At 40.8% G+C, this 18943-nt stretch overlaps 1 protein-coding gene across 2 annotated transcripts in view; it reads left to right on the top strand.

Moving 5' to 3' along the window:
* The window catches only part of whrna (whirlin a), an 87704-nt gene that overhangs the window by 27017 nt on the left and 41744 nt on the right, over positions 1 to 18943 (top strand). For both annotated transcript variants that reach the window (XM_034297010.1, XM_029125193.2), the window contains 2 exons: positions 15170 to 15388; positions 18474 to 18599. In XM_034297010.1, coding sequence (XP_034152901.1) covers positions 15170 to 15388; positions 18474 to 18599 — 345 coding nt within the window. The remainder of the gene's footprint in view (positions 1 to 15169; positions 15389 to 18473; positions 18600 to 18943) is intronic.

The following is an 18943-nucleotide window of genomic DNA, read 5'->3' as shown; positions in this document are numbered from 1 at the left end:
GCTGTGACACCAGGCATATATAAAGGTTATGACTGACCTGTCAATGTTACTTCATGCTGTCCAGTTCACTAAAATGGAACAGAATTTCTAGCCATTGCACTCTGGTACCAAAAAGAGAGACGGTCTATAGCTTTGTGATAGAGGAAATTGAATATGATTGAGTTTTGCACTACAGAGAAAGAACGTTTTGTGACAGTAGGCGTGACATAGGACCCAGTGGTAGTCCCGCCTCCAACTGGAGCGAGGGGATTAGACACAATCTGTATCACCTGCGGCTGGTAAATATCTTTCCTCACCCTTTATAAGGTGCAGCTGGCGTGGAATGGGGGGGGACTGAAGCCGAATTAGAGAGCATAGAGCACGGAACGTTATTGTTTCTCATTACAATTCTGCCACATATTCTTCTTATTGAGAAGAATTTAAGTTACCTATTTTTGTGTTGTTTTCTATTTGTGTTTGTATTGAGACCTTATAAGATAGGGAACAAAAGATAGTCCTTTCATATGCAGTCATGGTGCTGATTGACTGTGGAAAATATGAAAACACAATCAAAAATCAATAAATACTGTATACCAAATAATATTGACATTTCTACTGAGAATAAACATAAATACGTAACAATAATTGAACATTTACATTGTGGGTGCTTATGATTCTCATTGATTCTCAATCTCTTCATATCAGCTTCATATCAGCTGTGCTAGCACTGGTGAACCCCAAGATGTACCATTTAAATTGTTAAGGGGGCCCTATATTTGACTACCATACAAAAGGATTGGAAATATGACAGATTCATATTATAAGTTTAAATACAGCTCCGTAAAAAAGTAAGACACCACTGCACCTTTTTCTTTCCTTTCCAAAAAAGTTGAAAAGGAAAGTATTGTCTTTCTAATTGCAAAATATGCTCTGCGTGCTTTCTCTGTTAGAGCCTTTATGGCCAAGTCAAAACACCCAGATTAACTTATTGTCAGACCTAGGTAAGTATAACTTGTGGATTATTTCATGGTAGTTTCTTGCAGGGTGAAACGATATCTACTCACCTGAAATCTCTATTTTCTTCTGAAAGATCGTTACGTAGTTTTTTTTTGTATTTATTTATAATGCACACTCTTTACAGTACTGTTCTACAGTAGTGAGGACAGACTCTGTTGTAGATTCTGTTCTGTCGGTGACAATATAACTAAGTCATCAGCATATTAAAGAAGCTTTATTTCTTTGCCTTCAAGTGAGAGTCCCGGAGATGTAGATTGTTCCAATTTACCCAATTATATTATTTAGCTAGTTATATAAATATTGAACAAGATTGGTCTGAGATTGCAACCTTGTCTCACTCCTCTATCCTGGCTTTTTTTACTTTTACGTATTTGTTTTCTTCATCCCTTTTAATATATCATAAACCTTGCCTCCTTTGAAGGAGTTTTAAGAACATACCCATGGCATATTGAGTCAAAGGCTTTTTTAAAGTCTATGAAACTGGCAAATATTTTCCCTTTTTAGTTTCGTGGACATGTTTTTTTGATCAGGGGGTGAAGCATTTATAGTTGTTCAATTATTGGGGAGGAATCCAATTTGACTTTTGCTTGTGACTTTGTTCTTTTAAGAACCTATATTTGGTCATTAATTGTGCCACAAAAAATCATTCCCAAGTTACTGCTTACAGATATGCCTCTATAATTATTTGGGTCAAACTTGTCACCATGTTTTAATACTGGTGTGATGAAGCCTTGGTTCCACATCAGGTAATTAGCCCACCCTCATCATCAAGTTGAACAGCCTGAGAATGGCTTCCCTTATTTTAGGGCTGCTCTATATCAGCGTTTCTGCATTCATACTGTCTGGTCCATAGGCTTTACCATCTATTCCTGTATATTTTGTTAACAACTGCAATTAGTATGGAGTTATAACAAATATACTTGTGTACATTTTGATTTAGTATATACATATTTGGCAGCAATGAAGCGCTATCCAAAAAAATCAAGCTCCATTACTCTTATTTCTTTGTCCTAGAGATGCCAAAATGTTTTGGCTGTATATTTAATCAATATACAGGTGCTGGTCATAAAATTAGAATATCATCAAAAAGTTTATTTATTTCAGTAATTCCATTCAAAAAGTGAAACTTGTATAATGTATACATTCATTCCACATAGACTGATATATTTCAAGTGTTTATTTCTTTTAATTTTGATGATTATAACTGACAACTAATTAAAAAACAAACAAATTCATTATCTCTGAAAATTTGAACATTGTGAAAAGGTTCAATATTGAAGACACCTGGTGCCACACTCTAATCAGCTAATTAACCCAAAACACCTGCAAAGGCCTTTAAATGGTCTCCCAGTCTAGTTCTGTAGGCTACACAATCATGGGGAAGACTGCTGACTTGACAGCTGTCCAAAAGACGACCATTGACACCTTGCACAAGGAGGGCAAGACACAAAAGGTCATTGCTAAAGAGACTAGCTGTCCACAGAGCTGTTTCCAAGCACATTAATAGAGAGGCAAAGGGAAGGAAAAGATGTGGTAGAAAAAAAGTGTACAAGCAATAGGGATAACCACACCCTGGAGAGGATTGAGAAACAAAACCCATTCAAAAATGTGGGGGGGATTCTCAAAAAGTGGACTGCAGCTGGAGTCAGTGCTTCAAGAACCACCACGCACAGACATATGCAAGACATGGGTTTCAACTGTCACATTCCTTGTGTCAAGCCACTCTTGAACAAGACACAGCGTCAGAAGCGTCTCGCCTGGGAGAGGACTGGACTGCTGCTGAGTGGTCCAAGGTTATGTTCTCTTATGAAAGTAAATTTTGCATTTCCTTTGGAAATCAAGGTCCCAGAGTCTGGAGGAAGAGAGGAGAGGCACAGAATCCACGTTGCTTGAAGTCCAGTGTAAAGTTTCCACAGTCAGTGATGGTTTGGGGTGCCATGTCATCTGCTGGTGTTGGTCCACTGTGTTTTCTGAGGTCCAAGGTCAACGCAGCCGTCTACCAGGAACTTTGTGGGATTGTTGAGATTGCGGATTGTTGACATGCTCTACGCTGCCTGCTGTTACCTACCTGGCTACCTGCCAAACTTTTTTCGAATTTACTCTATGTAAACTAATTGGTCAAAATTATATTTTAAGAGTTTTACCAAAGCAATATTTTTATCTGTTGACCTCTTACCCAACTTTACTACACCGAGACTCTTTTTGGACATAATTACCTGAACTACTCACCCCTGAACATCCGAGGCTAAGTATCATTAAAATGCCTTATCACTGTAATTGTTGTAGCAACAACACGGAGGAGAACTATCGTCTTCAGTTAAATCAAATCAAATCAAATTTATTTATAAAGCCCTTTTTACGACACCCGGCCTTAAACCCCAAGGAGCAAACAACAGTAGTGTTGAATTTCAGTGGCTAGGAAAAACTCCCTAAGAAGGTCGAATTTTAGGAAGAAACCTAGAGAGGACCCAGGCTCAGAGGGGTGACCAGTCCTCTTCTGGCTGTGCCGGGTGAGATATTAAGAGTCCAATTGGGATAATAAATACATTTCTCTGGGCTAAATCCAGAGTCTATTTGATTTTAGACTAGGTCAGAAGTATGACCAGGTGGACAAGGACAGGGACAGCAACGGGCCCCCCAAACCAGGTAATCCGCAGGTGTGGACCAGGACCTCATCTCCTCCTAAAATTTAAAACTGGAGGAGACTGAGAAAAGTTAGTAGTACATCCCTCATATCCCCCAGCACAATAATATAGCAGCGTAACACCTTGGAACTGAGGCGGGGAGGAACTGAGTTAAAGATAGCGGAGTTAGAGGCTCGGCTTCTGACGCAAATGTCAGGCAAGGATTATGCTAGTGTAGAAATCGAAAAAACTGCGTCAGTGCCATAAGGAAGAAACAATAGTTTTGTTAGCCCCCCGGCACAGCTCCTGCAGCAAGGCAAGAACTTTCTCTTGGTCACTGGGAAGAAATGTTGTCGACCAGTTAAACCTAAATCGTTGCTAAATCCAACTGAGTCTTTCAACAGGTTTTCCCCACTGGAATCGGAGTCAAGGCCCGAGCCATTTTCGGAGGGGAATGATCGGCAGGCATTTTCTACCGGTGGCCTTGAAAAACTGAAAACTTTAGTCACCCGACGTAGCCGCAAATCTGGGGTTGGTGCTAGCGAAGTCTAAAACTGGCAAGTATAGAGAGTACAGAGATATTGTTATTCACGTTGGCACCAACGACGTTAGGATGAAACAGTCAGAGGTTACGAAGCAGAACATAGCATCAGCGTGTAAACAAGCTAGAAAGATGTGTCGGCATCGAGTAATTGTCTCTGGCCCCCTCCAAGCTAGGGGTAGTGACGAGCTCTACAGCAGACTTGCGCTACAAAAACTGAGTTCTGGTCGTATCCCAAAAAAACTGTTAAAAAACCTTGGGGTTACCCTTGACCCTGACCTCTCCTTTGAAGAACATATAAAACATGTCTCAGGAGTAGCTTATTTTCATCTTTGAAACATTGCAAAAATGTGAAACTTTCTATCAAAAACTGATGCAGAAAGATGAATCCATGCTTTTGTTACTTCTAGACTAGATTACTGCAATTGTCACGCCCTGATGTGTTTCACCTTTTGTCTTGTCCCTGCCCCTCACCAGGTGTTCCTGGTTCCCTATTAGCCCTGTGTATTTAAACCCTGTTCTCTGTTTGGCAGTTGCCAGATCGTCTTGTCCCGTACAGTCATTTCCAGCGTTCTATGTGTGCATCATCCAGTCTACCTGTCCTTCCATTCCCCGGTTACGAGCCTTGCCTGTTTTTCGAATTACGAGCCTGCCTGCCCTCTCCTGTACCTTCGACCATCCGAAATTAATCCAAATTAATAAATAAACTTCAATTAATGCTGCACACGGCTGCTAGAATCCTAACTAGAACAAACATTTTTTAACACATTACTCCTGTCCTAGCGTCCTTACACTGGCTACCTGTTAGGGTTATGGCTAATTTTAAGGTTTTACTGTTAACCTATAAATCAATACATGGACTTGCTCCTACTTACCTTGCTGAAATGATCCAGCCATACATACCTACACGTAATCTACGATCGCAAGATGCAGGCCTTTTAATTGTAACTAGAATTTCTAAACAAACAGCTGGCGGCAGGGCCTTTTTTCATAGAGCTCCACTACTGTGGAATGATCTGCCAATTAAGGTTAGAAATGCAAACTCATTGCAATCTTTCAAGTGTCTACTAAAATCTTTCAAGTGTCTACTCTGGATTTAGCCCAGATAAATGTATGTATTATTCTAATTGGATTCTTAATATCTCACCCGGCACAGCCAGAAGAGGACTGGTCACCCCTCTGAGCCTGGGTCCTCTCTAGGTTTCTTCCTAAAATTCGGCCTTCTTAGGGAGTTTTTCCTAGCCACTGAAATCCAACACCACTGTTGTTTGCTCCTTGGGGTTTAAGGCCGGGTGTCTCTGTAAAGCACTTTATGACAACTGCTGTTGTAAAAAGGGCTTTATGAATAAATTTGATTTTAGAGCACTTCATGCTTCCTGCTGCTGACCAATTTTATGGAAATGCAGATTTCATTTTCCAACAGGACTTGGCACCTGCACACAGTGCCAAAGCTACCAGTACCTGGTTTAAGGACCATGGTATGCCTGTTCTTAATTGGCCAGCAAATTCGCCTGACCTTAACCCTATAGAAAATCTATGGGGAATTGTGAAGAGGAAGATGCGATACGCCAGACCCAACAATGCAGAAGAGCTGAAGGCCACTATCAGAGCAACCTGGGCTCTCATAACACCTGAGCAGTGCCATAGACTGATCGACTCCGTGCCACGCCGCATTGCTGCAGTAATTCAGGCAAATGGAGCCCCAACTAAGTATTGAGTGCTGTACATGCTCATACTTTTCATGTTCATACTTTTCAGTTGGCCAACATTTCTAAAAATATTTTTTTTGTATTGGTCTTAAGTAATATTCTAATTTTCTGAGATACTGAATTTGGGATTTTCATTAGTTGTCGGTTATAATCATCAAAATTAAAAGAAATAAACACTTGAAATATATCAGTCTGTGTGGAATGAATGTATACATTATACAAGTTTCACCTTTTGAATGGAATTACTGAAATAAATCAACCTTTTGATTATATTCTAATTTTATGACCAGCACCTGTATATATAGATTTATCTGTCTTGTGACAGCAAACTTGATCACACTTATTTAGTCCTCATGTTGAGAGTAGCTTGTTTGTGTGTGTGTGTGTGTGTGTGTGTGCGCGCGTGCGCTTGCACCTGCGCGTTAATGGGTGTGAGACACAACTTGAAGAGATTACCTTTTTACGCGACTCATTTACATGTAAAGCTTTAGAGGAAATTAGATTATAGTGTATGTTTACTGTGTGTGTATTAGCTTTGAGGTAGTTGTGGACATGAAAACATCTTTTCAACGTGTATACTGTGTGTTCAGTCAGACCTAACTTGAGTGGTGACCCCACTTTGCTGTTGTAATTAAGTTGAAGTAGATACTCTGCTGACGTTAGGTTGTGCTGGTTGCTGTGTGTGTGCTTCGATTGGGTGGTGGTGATGCAACGTTCTCCTCTGTCTAGATCTGATCTCCAGGTCTCAGCTGTCTCCTTTAGAAAGGCCACCAGTGACGTTATTAAGACCTGTTTAATGAAGGGTCTTTGCCAAGAAGTGTATATAGGCCATGTCCTAATGACACCCTATTCCCAATATGGCACTACATTTGCCTGAAATGAATCCTCTGCATAGGTGACAGGATGCTTGTTTGGGTCACAACTAGTCTGTTATAGTGGAATGACTTGGTGTCCACTGAAGGGATGTCAGCATTCTGCATTATATAAGGCCGTATGTACAAAAAGCTAAGCTAAGTCAGGACGTTATTTTGCACACTTTCAGACATGCACTTAATTGTTATTCAATTATAGATCATACACGCAAATGCACACACACACACAGACACACACACCTTTGACATGTTTTGTTCCAGACATGTTAATTAACTTTAATTAAGGCTATTAGCTTAGTGGCTTCTAAATATAATGAAGGACTTGAACTTCTCTTGGTCATTATGAGCTGGCAGCTATTAGAATCAACGAACCAAGTGTGTTCACCGCTCTTAAATGAAATCATTGGTCATGACCGCTGTGAGTGAAATTTGAATGAAAAACCAGCATGTGGCAAAAGTTATTTCTGTATGCAAAGCTTCAAGCTGAGCTAATTAATCCAAACTAAAGACTATGTACCACAATGTTTTCCTGTGTCCTATTTAAAGCATCTACCAAGTAGCCTGCAGGCATTAGAAAACAAAAAAATGTATGGGACCAGCGCGTTTCTAGACTGTACAGGATTAGCACAGAAAACGTGATGGGAAACGGGTTTGGAGATCATGATATAAACGGGCTGTAGATCATTTGCATGCTCGGTAAAGCACTAAAATTTGAGTAAAGGACTAAAATGCTGTGTTTTCATGGCATTCACTATGGTTGTGTTTTTCTTTTACTTTAATGGCCGTATTTTTTTTAATAGTTTTATTAATCTGCTGTGCCCCCTGTCTGGCTGGATGGACAGAGACTAAGTACTGCAGAAGGAATCCAAATCTGAGGCAAATATGTAAGGTGGATATATGAGGATGTGCATGAGTACTGAAATGAAAAGCTGCTCAATTCAGGTTTACTGCTGATGTGAGTACTATCTGCTGGTCAGAGGATGTGTGTGTGCGTGTGTGTGTGTGTGTGTGTGTGTGTTTTTGATGCAATGTAAGTGAACGTTGATACTCGACACGTTGTAAGTGGACTCTTGTAAGTTCATTTTCTGCACAACTGAACACACAAACCAAGACAATGGTAGCTTGTGGCTGCAGAGTGCTGCTTATGAGAAAATGCATGAGCACTGTTTCACAGCGACGAGATCTAACAGCATTTTGACATTCACTTCAGAATACAATGCATAAGCATTGATGTTTGACAGGGATTTGTTATATGCTTAAGGTTTAGGATAGGGCTAAAACAGAAGAACCTGAAATTGACCTTATTGGTTTGGTTTAGACAATCAGTGAATTTAATTTGACATGTTATTATTTTGATCATTAGTCCGTCATAAAATCCCGAAAGAGTGTGATTTTCAGCAGTTATGTTTTCGAGATTGAGCTTTTTAGGTACATTGCCAAAACTCAGTTATCATGTATTTTGCCTCATTTGTTTATCCATTCCCTTGTAGGGGTTAAGCTTGGAAATCACTTAGGACTGCCGTAAGCTTTGGTGCTGTAGCTTCAAGGCTGATTCTAAATGCCATGAGGACCTCTAGGACGTGGACAGATCCACTGGCTTCAGGTCAGAGGTCAAAAAGTGTTCCATCATCAGTTAACCCTTTATGCACTTCAAGAAATTCCGATATGACCCCTTCAGTCACGATGGTCAAAATATTAGTCTCTGTAACTTCACGGTTGCTGAGAAGTGGTCCAATAGAAACCTGATCAGTTTATGTACAACCCTGTTTCCAAAAAAGTTGGCACGCTGGGTAAAATGTAAAGAAAAACAGAATCCAAAGATATGCAAATCATTATAACCCCTATATTCAACAGAAAGTTTTACAAAGAAAACATATCACATGCTAAAACTGTGAAATGTTATTGGTTCTTGAAAAATTTGCCCACTTTGAATTTGATGCCAGCAACATGTTTCAAAAAAGCTGGAACAGGGGCAGCAAAAGACTAGAAAAGTTGTGTAATGCTAAAAAAAATTCTCACAACGAATTAGGTTAATTGGTAAAATAATTGGGTAGAAAAAGAGCTTCATAGAGTCTTTCAGGAGTAATGATGGGGAGGGGTTCACCACTCTGTGAAACACCATGCAGCCAAATTGTGCAACAATTAAACATGAAATTACAAAGAGACATCATCCATGGTAAATAATATCATTGAAAGATTTAGAGAATCCGGAGAAATCTCTGTACACAAGGGCTGAGGTTGAAAACCTGTAATTGATGGCTGTGATCTTGGGGCCCTCAGACGGCACTGCATTAAAAACAGACACATTTCTGTAGTGGACATCACTGCATGGGCAGTGAAAACCATTTCAAGTTAAAACTCCACCATCCAAAGATAGAAATATATACAAGATCTGGAAACGCCGCCACCTTCGCTGGGCCTAAGCTCATTTAAGATGGACTGAGCCGAAGTGGTTAACTGTCCTGTGGTTGGACAAATAAAAATTTAAAAAAAAAATTGCAATCATGGATGCTGCGTCCTCCGAGCAAAATGTATTTTTCCAAAAACAATAAAATGTCTCGGTCTCAACATTTGTTGTGTTTTCTTTGTAATATTTTGAATTACATATAGGCATTCATGATATGCACATAATTGAATTCTGTTTTTAATTGCATTTTATGCAGCGTCCCAACTTTTTGGGAAACCGATATGAAAGATTTACTTAAATATTTATAGTGCTTCTCTACCGCATTTGCCCTTGCACTGTTTCATACTTACACAGCCTCAGAGCTGCGTTCTCCCTCCTCAGCTCTTCTTCCCTGTAATAGTGTGCTCAGCTTTGACAGGACTTTGTTTTTCTGTGAATTTCCATGGAAAACGATCTGTTGTCCGTTACTCGCATGTCGAGCCAGTATTCACCTACCTCTCCTATCCTTCTCCTGTCCTCTTGGACTGATCGTTGAACACTCACTCTGTAATCACAAAGCACTCTTTCTGTTCCCTGGGAGACCGGTGGGAGAGAGTGGAAAAAGGGGAGATAGGTGGAAAAAGACGGATGAGTCTGGGTGTGAGACTGAGGCTTTCAATATTCAGTCAGTCAGTCGCATGAATGAACTTATGATGTGGCCTTTGTTGTATCTATCTGTCTTCGTATATATCAAATGAATGTGGGTCCCAGTGAATTAAATATGTTGGACCATGTACAACAAAATGCAACACATTTGCATTCTGCTTCGACATAACAAGTGAATGACTGAGTGATTTCACTGCTCATGAATGTAAGTACATTTTAAATCGCGGAGCAGCGATTCCCACTGGGTCCAACCATGTGAAAATGTATGCACGGATTGTGGCTCTGCATAAAATGTTCGCCTGTACTGTACCAGGCCTCTAGATGGGTTTGTCATCAACAACAGAACCAATGTGTCACAATTAATGGGGAGAATAATTAACTGGTTAAAAATGTAGACTACAAATGTTTCATTAAAAACTTGATTCCATTTCCAAAATGAACATTTGTCATCTCTCAAAAAAAAATGTAGGGCTGTTTTAGCAATAACAGGACATGAGTCAAAACACCTAAAAGCAAGACATCATATCAATAATACAACTCAACAAGCTGATAAAAGCCACCTACAGTTAATCCCAAAGATTCCAGAAGATCTTTGTGTGGCGTTGGGTTAAGCTGTAAAACACCTTGACCTTGGAAGTTTGAACATTATTTTACATGGGATGGATGTCAGGAAATACTCTGCCATTAAAAAAAGGGAGCAAAGGAAGGAGGAAGACAGACCCAAGATGAAGAATGCAGAGGTCACCTGATGTAAACCTGCCTGGCCTGCACCCATACTTCCCAAACAACCACAATCAGGCTGCTCCAGACAACGCCTCCACAACAGAGTGGTCTGTCCTTTGGTTCTGGTTACTTCCCCTCTTCCTCCTGTCCATTTGGTAATAGGATGCCCTCCTGGGCCCTGAGCATATGCACTGCTTCAATTCCCTGTGTCTCACCCTATTACAAAGTTTAATCTTACCGTACACAACACCTCAACAGAAGTGTACAAGAGCGACCCAGAATGTAAAAATGGGCCAGTACATCGTGCAGCCACCCTGAGAGAGTCTGTGAAACAGCGACTCCTTGTGGTATGTTAGGTGCCAGCAAGCTCCCGTGTGTGTGTGTGATAGAGAGAGTGAGAGTTCCTAATTAAGAGTCCAGTGTGATAATGAGGAAAACGACTTGGCAAGATGTTCATCAGAGGGCCCGTTTCAATCTGTGACTCTCTTACCTATTCCTCCCTCCCCTCCTTCCTCTCAATACCCCTTTCTTTCCATTCCCATCTATGTCTTTGTTGCATTCTCCTTCTATAAGACTGCATCTCTGTTTGACATTCCTGACTGGGATGATGAATCTTAAGTGGAGCACGGGGATGTGAAACTCAATAAAGGGGAGAGGGGGGGGGGGGGGGAGTAGCGGTGCAAAGGCGATGTTGATTCATTGGAGAAGGGTTTGTTGAAGGAGTCAAAGGGTCCTCTCTCTCTCCTGCCACTCAGCGGCCAGATCAATCTTAGGTCCCTTCACATTTCATATGGATCCTTGGGACTCAAACACAACCCCCGATTATAGTATGGTTGAAGCTATGTTGCTTCCGACTCAAGACAAAGTCTGTTGTTTCTGTTCCTGAGAAATCAGCTGCTTTTTTTTGTGACAGAGATGACACTATGCTGTCTTTATCTAGATCTGTAGATGATCCTAAGGACTCGGATCAGCCATGTCCTAATGCTTTGCTATAAAGAACATTTAGGAAATGGCTGAAAAATGAAGGCCCGCATCTCATTTGACACCAACTCGTATGTTCCAAACATTTTTATTTAACAACAAAAAAATTATTTTGCTGAAAAACAAGTGTGAACTAGGCCCAAGAGACAACCTGAAATGGAGAGAAAGTGTCAGAGAGAGAGAGAGAGAGAGAGAGATAGATTAGATGAATTGGAGGAATGCTTGGATTAGCTAAGAGTGATGGGAGCAGGGGAGGCTGGAAACTGCATTGTAGATATCTGCTTGTGACTGATGCCTACTGCATTAAGTCTGTGAAATGCCTTGTCGATTAGTAATTCATCCATCTACATGTTTACTTCAGTCTATCTAGCGTTAGCAATAAACAGCTCCACACGCACAAGTTTGTACAGCTATTCTCAAATTGCATGCTCGCTTGCCCTAATCTTAACTCTTAACCTAACCCTAACCTTAACCTCAATAAAGTAACATTTATGCCTAAACTTTACCTAGATATTATGCCTAACCTTAACCCTAAACTTAACCAACAACGCCTGGACCTTAAAGAAACCCCAATTCTAACTCTAAAATAAATTGTAAGTTTGACCCTAAACTTAAACCCTGAGCCGGAAATTGACTTTTGCCTCACGGGGACCGGGAAAAGGTCGCCATGAGTCACATTGTTTCTGGTTTTACTATACTCATCGGGACATTTGGTCCCCATGAGTTTAGTTAGACCTAAAACACACACAAACACAACTTAAAGCCATGTCCCCAGGTAAAGTGGGCACAAACCTCTGGGATAATCTGTGTACTAGTATGTATACTCCAGCCAAGAACAACATGGATGACTGACTCCTGTAATACAGGGAAATGCATTCATTGACTGGCTTTGTAGCTGATGGAGCTTCACACTCCTTCAGAAACGACCAGCTCCTCACGGTTGGTGCTGTGGTCGTATGGATGAATGAATGTGCTCTAAAACCAGGTGAAACAAAACAGCATTTTCTGGACTGTCCATTCAGGTACCCCCCCCCCCCCCAACCATTTGTTAATGTGAAATCATATAAACACATAGGGAACATTCAGACCTTTACACACCGACAGCAAAAACACAATTATACTTTTCCTCTCTTTGGGTCTTTGTTAAAGATTGAATACACATATCGATTCCACATGCATGTTTGTTACTCTGGGTTATTAAAAAAAGAAAAGGATTTCCTGCTCAGGCGTGGGTCGAGCTGGCAGTTACTGATGTTTGTCACCCGTGAGACAGCAGATGAAGGAAGTTGCTATCAAATAATGTGTTTCTGCATGTGAACAAAATGTGTGACATGTTTTATAATGTAAACAAGGTCTGATATGCTGGGCAAGTCTCTCACTGTATGCCATTAGATAACAATCGTTGTCGCTTTTGTCAATTGTCAATCCAAAACAATTGTCAGTCCAAAACCCCATCCTAATATATAAATGATGTGACACAGATATGTTCACAAGATGTCTAGACAGTCTCACTAAATTATATTTTTGAACAAATGTTATTCCAAATTATTTGAATACACACTTTTAATAACTACATTTTCACAAAATAAAGGTCTCAGACTCATATCAAACATAACTAAAATGATCATGCAATCTTTTACACGCATGCATGTTTACAGGTCTGTTTGACCCTTTTTCCAATCCTATTCTCCCACCACACACACAAACACACCTCCTTTTCATAGAGCCGAGCAGGATACCTCATTTCCCTTCAGTTCTCAGATATTTCTAGGTCCCTTTGGAGATGGTAGATAAACAGGGAGGGGCCAAGTGTGTGCTTGTGCGTGTGTCAGTGTTTCTTAAAAGAACCTGCCAAGGACTGCCAATTACCAGGGACAATTAGCCTTGAGTGTTTTCACCAAAGGAGTCCCCATAGCCCCCTAACAATCTGTTATTCCCAGAAACAAGGGCTGACCCTTTTCCCTATCTGGTATAAATCCATGGGCCCTTCTGGAGACACAGTGTGGATGCTTAAGTAACCCTATCACAAACCCTTTATCTGAGAAATGTCGCTTACTTCCCCAGACACGCACGCAAGCATGCAGACACACATTACTATAGGATAGAATGGATTTCCATTAGGGGACTGTTGTTGTTTTACCGTCCTGATTGCTGCTGTAGGCCAATATCACCTGGCTTTAGCGTCTGCTCGTATTCCCTTTTATTTCCGGTAACTAGCCATTATGTCCTGTAGCTGTGGACTCATGCACTTCACCGGGCCCCGTCCCAGCCATCCTTCAGGAACACGTCACATCAGGACAACTGCCTCTGTCACCACAGATCATCAGTGCGCTAGATGACTGCCCTTCTCCTTCCTAAGTGCTACTCTACCAGTTTTGCTCTGACCTTTCAGTTTCCATTAAATCAGTTCAAATCCGTTTTCCACCTCCAAATTCTTTCACCTCTAAATTCAAAAGGAACATCTCTGATCCCTGTACAGTGACACACATTACGATAGAGAGAGATTTCATGAATCCCAGCAGAACAGACTCAAAGGCTGTTTGCAAAGAGGCCCAGAGACCCATCTCGAAACAGACACTGAAATATGAAGTCTGTTCCTACATATACAGTATAAAGTATCTGCATCTCCTCATCCTCCAGAATACTGATGTTAGTGCCACAATAGGCTTTTCAGGTATAATCTCTGGGTAGCCAGTTAACTAACATAATATTTGTTCCTGATTCCAAATATTATTCAGGTAAGATGGCTCCTAATAATTCTCATTGATTCCAGTATAAAGCAGGGGCCAAGTGTCTCAGGAATGCAGAACCAGGATAAGTTTGGCTTTTAGATCACAATAGGCCGTTTCACACTGCATTGTTCTTAGCCCCGGGCTGTCTTAGACACAAACTTATACTGGCCCTGGGCTGGCTTAGCCTGTGTTCACACAGGAGTTTGTTAACCCTAGGCTAAGGTTTAACCCCAGGCTTAGCATTCACACCTTCATTATAAGCCCTGGGCTAGGATAAATATGACATGAGACTATTTTACATTCTATCCCTGATGAGCTGCAAATGTTACGTTCTCTCTGGCACGCTACTAATGTTCCATCGCTGACACGCTATCAGTGCCTAAGGTTGGTGCTAGCCCACTTCAAGTGTCAACACTTGCTTAGACCTGGGTTAAAATTGCCCTTAGCACAAGGCTAAGGAGGCTCTTGCCCAGAGGGTGAACACGCCAATTAGGTTGGTGAGATTAGAAGGGCAGCACTACTTTGACACTAGTCTGATACTACTCTGACACTACTCTGACACTACTCTGATACTACTCTGGAACACAGGCCTTTTGGGGATCTGACAGGTTGACTGCACTATAAAGGAATAGGAGGATATTTTCACACTGATGCATACTGTAGAGCTGCAGTTACAGCAATCAGAAATCTATGAGGCACAACCGTGTGTGTGTGTGTGTGAGTGTGCGCATGTGAATATATGATTTATAACAAGAAGGTACTGTATGTATTTTGTGCTTTGAAGTGCATCCTCATGTTGGAATGGATGATTCGGATGATTTGTTAGATATTGACTGTTTATTGTGATTTAACCCCCCACTCCTTTTCTCTCCTCTCTTTCCCTCTCTTATCCTGCCCTCTCCGCTCCTTTCCTCTCCTCCTCTCTCATCTCCTCACCAGGTGTTAAAGGGAAGTAAGAAGCTCTCCTTGTCGGTCCGGTCGGTGGGGCGCATCCCTGGGGGTTATGTCACTAACCACGTGTACACCTGGGTGGACCCTCAGGGTCACAGCGTGTCCCCTCCCCCTGACCTCCCAGAGCATCACAGTGCCAGCTTAAGACGCGCAGACAGCCAGCGGCGCAGCAACATGCAGCTGCTGCAGGAGGGCGATGAGAAGAAGGTGATCCTAATTAGACACAAACACACGGTCACATACACGCCCACACATACACAACAGGGCTTCCTTTAGTGGGTGATTGGTGGCTTTTATGGCCGATAACTTGAATTATAAGTTGAGAAAGCCAGTTCTGGATCAGGGACTTATGATCCTTTTTCTGGATTCTTCTCATTGTGTCAATGCTGCTTCCTCAACCCTCAGGTTTTCACCATGGTCGTCGAACTCCATGTCTTTGTATTCAATATTGTTACTATAATTATGATGAATACAAAATAAAGGTTTCAATTTTTTCTTACGCAGATACCAAGGCAATAAATGTGTTTATCATATATGGTTTTATTATTAACATTTCTCTTTTATCGCCACTCTCGGACTGAAGTGATTGTCTTGATAAATGATTCATGTGAAAACTAATAAAAAACAATTATGCATACACAAACAAATCTGTAGCCAGTCAAACTGGCTATGGATGCCTATTACGCACACTGACTTTGGGATTCAGCAACATTCTCTTACTCCTTACCCACTCAATACACCACCTCATTTCCATGAGGAACTGTAGCTAATATAATACCAATCACCTTTTTTTGTTGAGTACATTTACATTTTATTTTGAAAATATTACTTTGTGTAATGGTGCTGTTAGTGGCTGACAACCTGTACAGACAGAATACACAAAATCTGCAAAGTAATATGCAAAGTATATATAATTATATGCAGGTGTTTTGAAAATGTTAAGATAATGGGAAATGAGCGGTGAATATATAATTAACAGATGGCTGTCTGCTGAGGGCTGTAGCATGAGGGGACCAATCCATTTTAACCTTTTTTCACCCATTCAAAAATATGCCCATAAGATGTTTGAATTCTCAATTTGTTATCAATATGCTGTCAATCAAAAAGTACAGGAGTTCAAATGGGAATAAATTGGCAGATGAATTCAACAACAAAATCTGTTATCACTGTGTTCTATCTAGGTTTTTGTGATAAATCATGTCAGAACCTTTTTATGTGACCTATTGTGTGAAAAATTCAATTGAAAAACAAACTAAAATCTACGAGGTGGATAAGTGAAAAATAATTTATTTTCAAGAACCTGGTTGCATAAGTGTGCACACCCTCTTATAACTGTGAATGTGGCTGTGTTCAGAATTAACCAATCACATTCGAATTCATGTTCAAACACACCTGCCATCATTTAAAGTGACTCTGATTAATCACAAATAAAGTTCAGCTGTTTTAGTAGGATTTTCCTGACATTTTCTTTGTTGCATCTCAGAGCAAAAGCCATGGTCCGCTGAAAGCTTCCAAAGCATCAGAGGGATCTCACTGATGAAAGATATAAGTCAGGAGAAGGGTACAAAATAATTTCCAAAGCATTAGATATACCATGGAACACAGTGACAGTCGTCAAAAAAGTGGAGAAAATATGGCACAGAGACATTACCAAGAACTGGACGTCCCTCCAAAATTTATGAAAAGACGAAAAGAAAACTGGTCAGGGAGGCTTCCAAGAGGCCTACAGCAACATTAAAGGAACTGCAGGTATTTCTGGCAAGCCTGGCTGTGTGCTACATGTGACAACAATCTCCCGTATTCTTCATCTGAATGGGCTATGGGGTAGGGTGGCAAGATGGAAGCCTTTTCTTATAAAGAAAAACATTCAAGTCGGTTGAAGTTTGCAAAAACAAACATCAGGTCCCCCAAAAGCATGTGGGAAAATGTGTTATGGTCTGATGAAACCAAGGTTGAACTTATAATTCCAAAAGGTATGTTTGGCGCAAAAAAACACTGCACATCACCCAAAGAACACCATACCCACAGTGAAGCTTGGTGGTGGCAGCATCATGCTTTGGGTCTGTTTTTCTTCAGCTGGAACCGAGGCCTTAGTGACGGTGGAGGGAATAATGAACAGTTCCAAATACTAGGCAATTTTGACAAAAAACCTTCAGGCATCCGTTAGAAAGCTGAAGATGAAGAGGAAGTTCACCTTTCAGCATGACAACGACCCAAAGCACACATCCAAATCCACAAAAGAATGGCTTCACCAGAAGAAGTTTTGGAATGGCCCAGTCAGAGCCCAGACCTGAATCCAACTGAACATCTGTGGGGTGATCTGAAGAGGGCTGTGCACAGGAGATGTTCTCGCATTCTAACAGATTTGGAGCGCTTTTGCACCAAACAGTTGGCCAATATTGCCACGTCAAGTTGTGCCATGCTAATAGACTCATACCAAAAAGACTGAATGCTGTATTAAAATCAAAAGGTGCTTCAACAAAGTTTTAGTTTAAGGGTCTGCACACTTATGCAACTAGGTTATTGTGATTTATTTTATTTTATTATTTCAATTTGTTTTTCAATTGAATTGTTCACGTTATAGGTCACATTAAAGGTGGAAAATTCTGACATGGTTTATCTTTGGCTCATTCTTTTACATCACAAGAACCTGGCCTTTTAACAGGGGTGTGTATACTTTTTATATCCACTGTAAGTGATCAATTTTAAACACAAATCAATCTGTGGAAAAACTGGTATTCAAGCCAGACTGAGCCCCGATGGATCTACACAAGTAGAAAACACATCTTAAAATTAAATGTCACCAACGCAACCAAACTCAATTCAACATCAACATTCAATATTTGTTTTGTTGGAGATGTGAATCGGAACATTAATTTAGAAATCACCTGAAGCATGAAACCCTAGTCGTATATACACCGTATATATATATATATATTTTTTGTTTTACCATGGTTGAATTTAAACAGCGGGGAAAAATATATATTTAATTATAATAATAAAAATCCAAATCTAAAAGTTCTAAAATGGAAGATTTTTAAAAAACACTGAATGTATTTAATGCCAATCATATTTTTACTTTAATAGAATTCCAGTGAAAAATGGTCAGATGACCTAAAGTTATCCCTGATACACCAGTCTGATCTTGCTTCCAGTTGTTACGGTATTAGTTCACTGAAAACAGGTGCCCGTTTAGACTGGCGTTGTGACGGGCACCTGGAACCAAGCGGATCTGGTGGTTAGACTATGACGGAACCCTCTGACATGTCTCCCTCCCCGTTCCACCGTGCAGGTGAACCTGGTGTTGGACGATGGTCGGTCCCTGGGTCTCATGATCCGTGGCGGTGCAGAGTATGCCCTGGGTATCTACATCACCGGTGTGGACCGGGGCTCTGCTGCAGAATGTGGTGGACTTAAGGTGACAACCAGCGAGTTTCTTCATAATTAGATATTGCGCTTCTGAAAACTCCACGCAACGCGCGCACACACACACAAACGAACACAGACAGTATGTTGGATCTATATGATGGGTGTGGCAGTGAGATCACCAGAGATGTGCATGGTGATAAAAATCACCCACCCCCCCCCTTCCTTTTCCGTTCGTTCAGGATTTATCTCTTTCTGGCACTATTGCATTCTTTCCCCATCTCTCTCATCCTCTCTCTTCTCTCATTTCCACTCTTTTCCTTTTTTTTCTCTTTCTCTCCCTCTTCCTTTTCTCTCCATAACATTTGCCTCCTCCACTTGTTCTGTCTGCAGTAG

This window comes from Esox lucius, chromosome 14 (assembly GCF_011004845.1).
Source record: "Esox lucius isolate fEsoLuc1 chromosome 14, fEsoLuc1.pri, whole genome shotgun sequence".
In the NCBI taxonomy this organism is placed as follows: domain Eukaryota; kingdom Metazoa; phylum Chordata; class Actinopteri; order Esociformes; family Esocidae; genus Esox; species Esox lucius.
The sequence above is the reverse complement of the archived record's forward strand: the minus strand, read 5'-3'. Positions and strand labels throughout refer to the sequence as shown.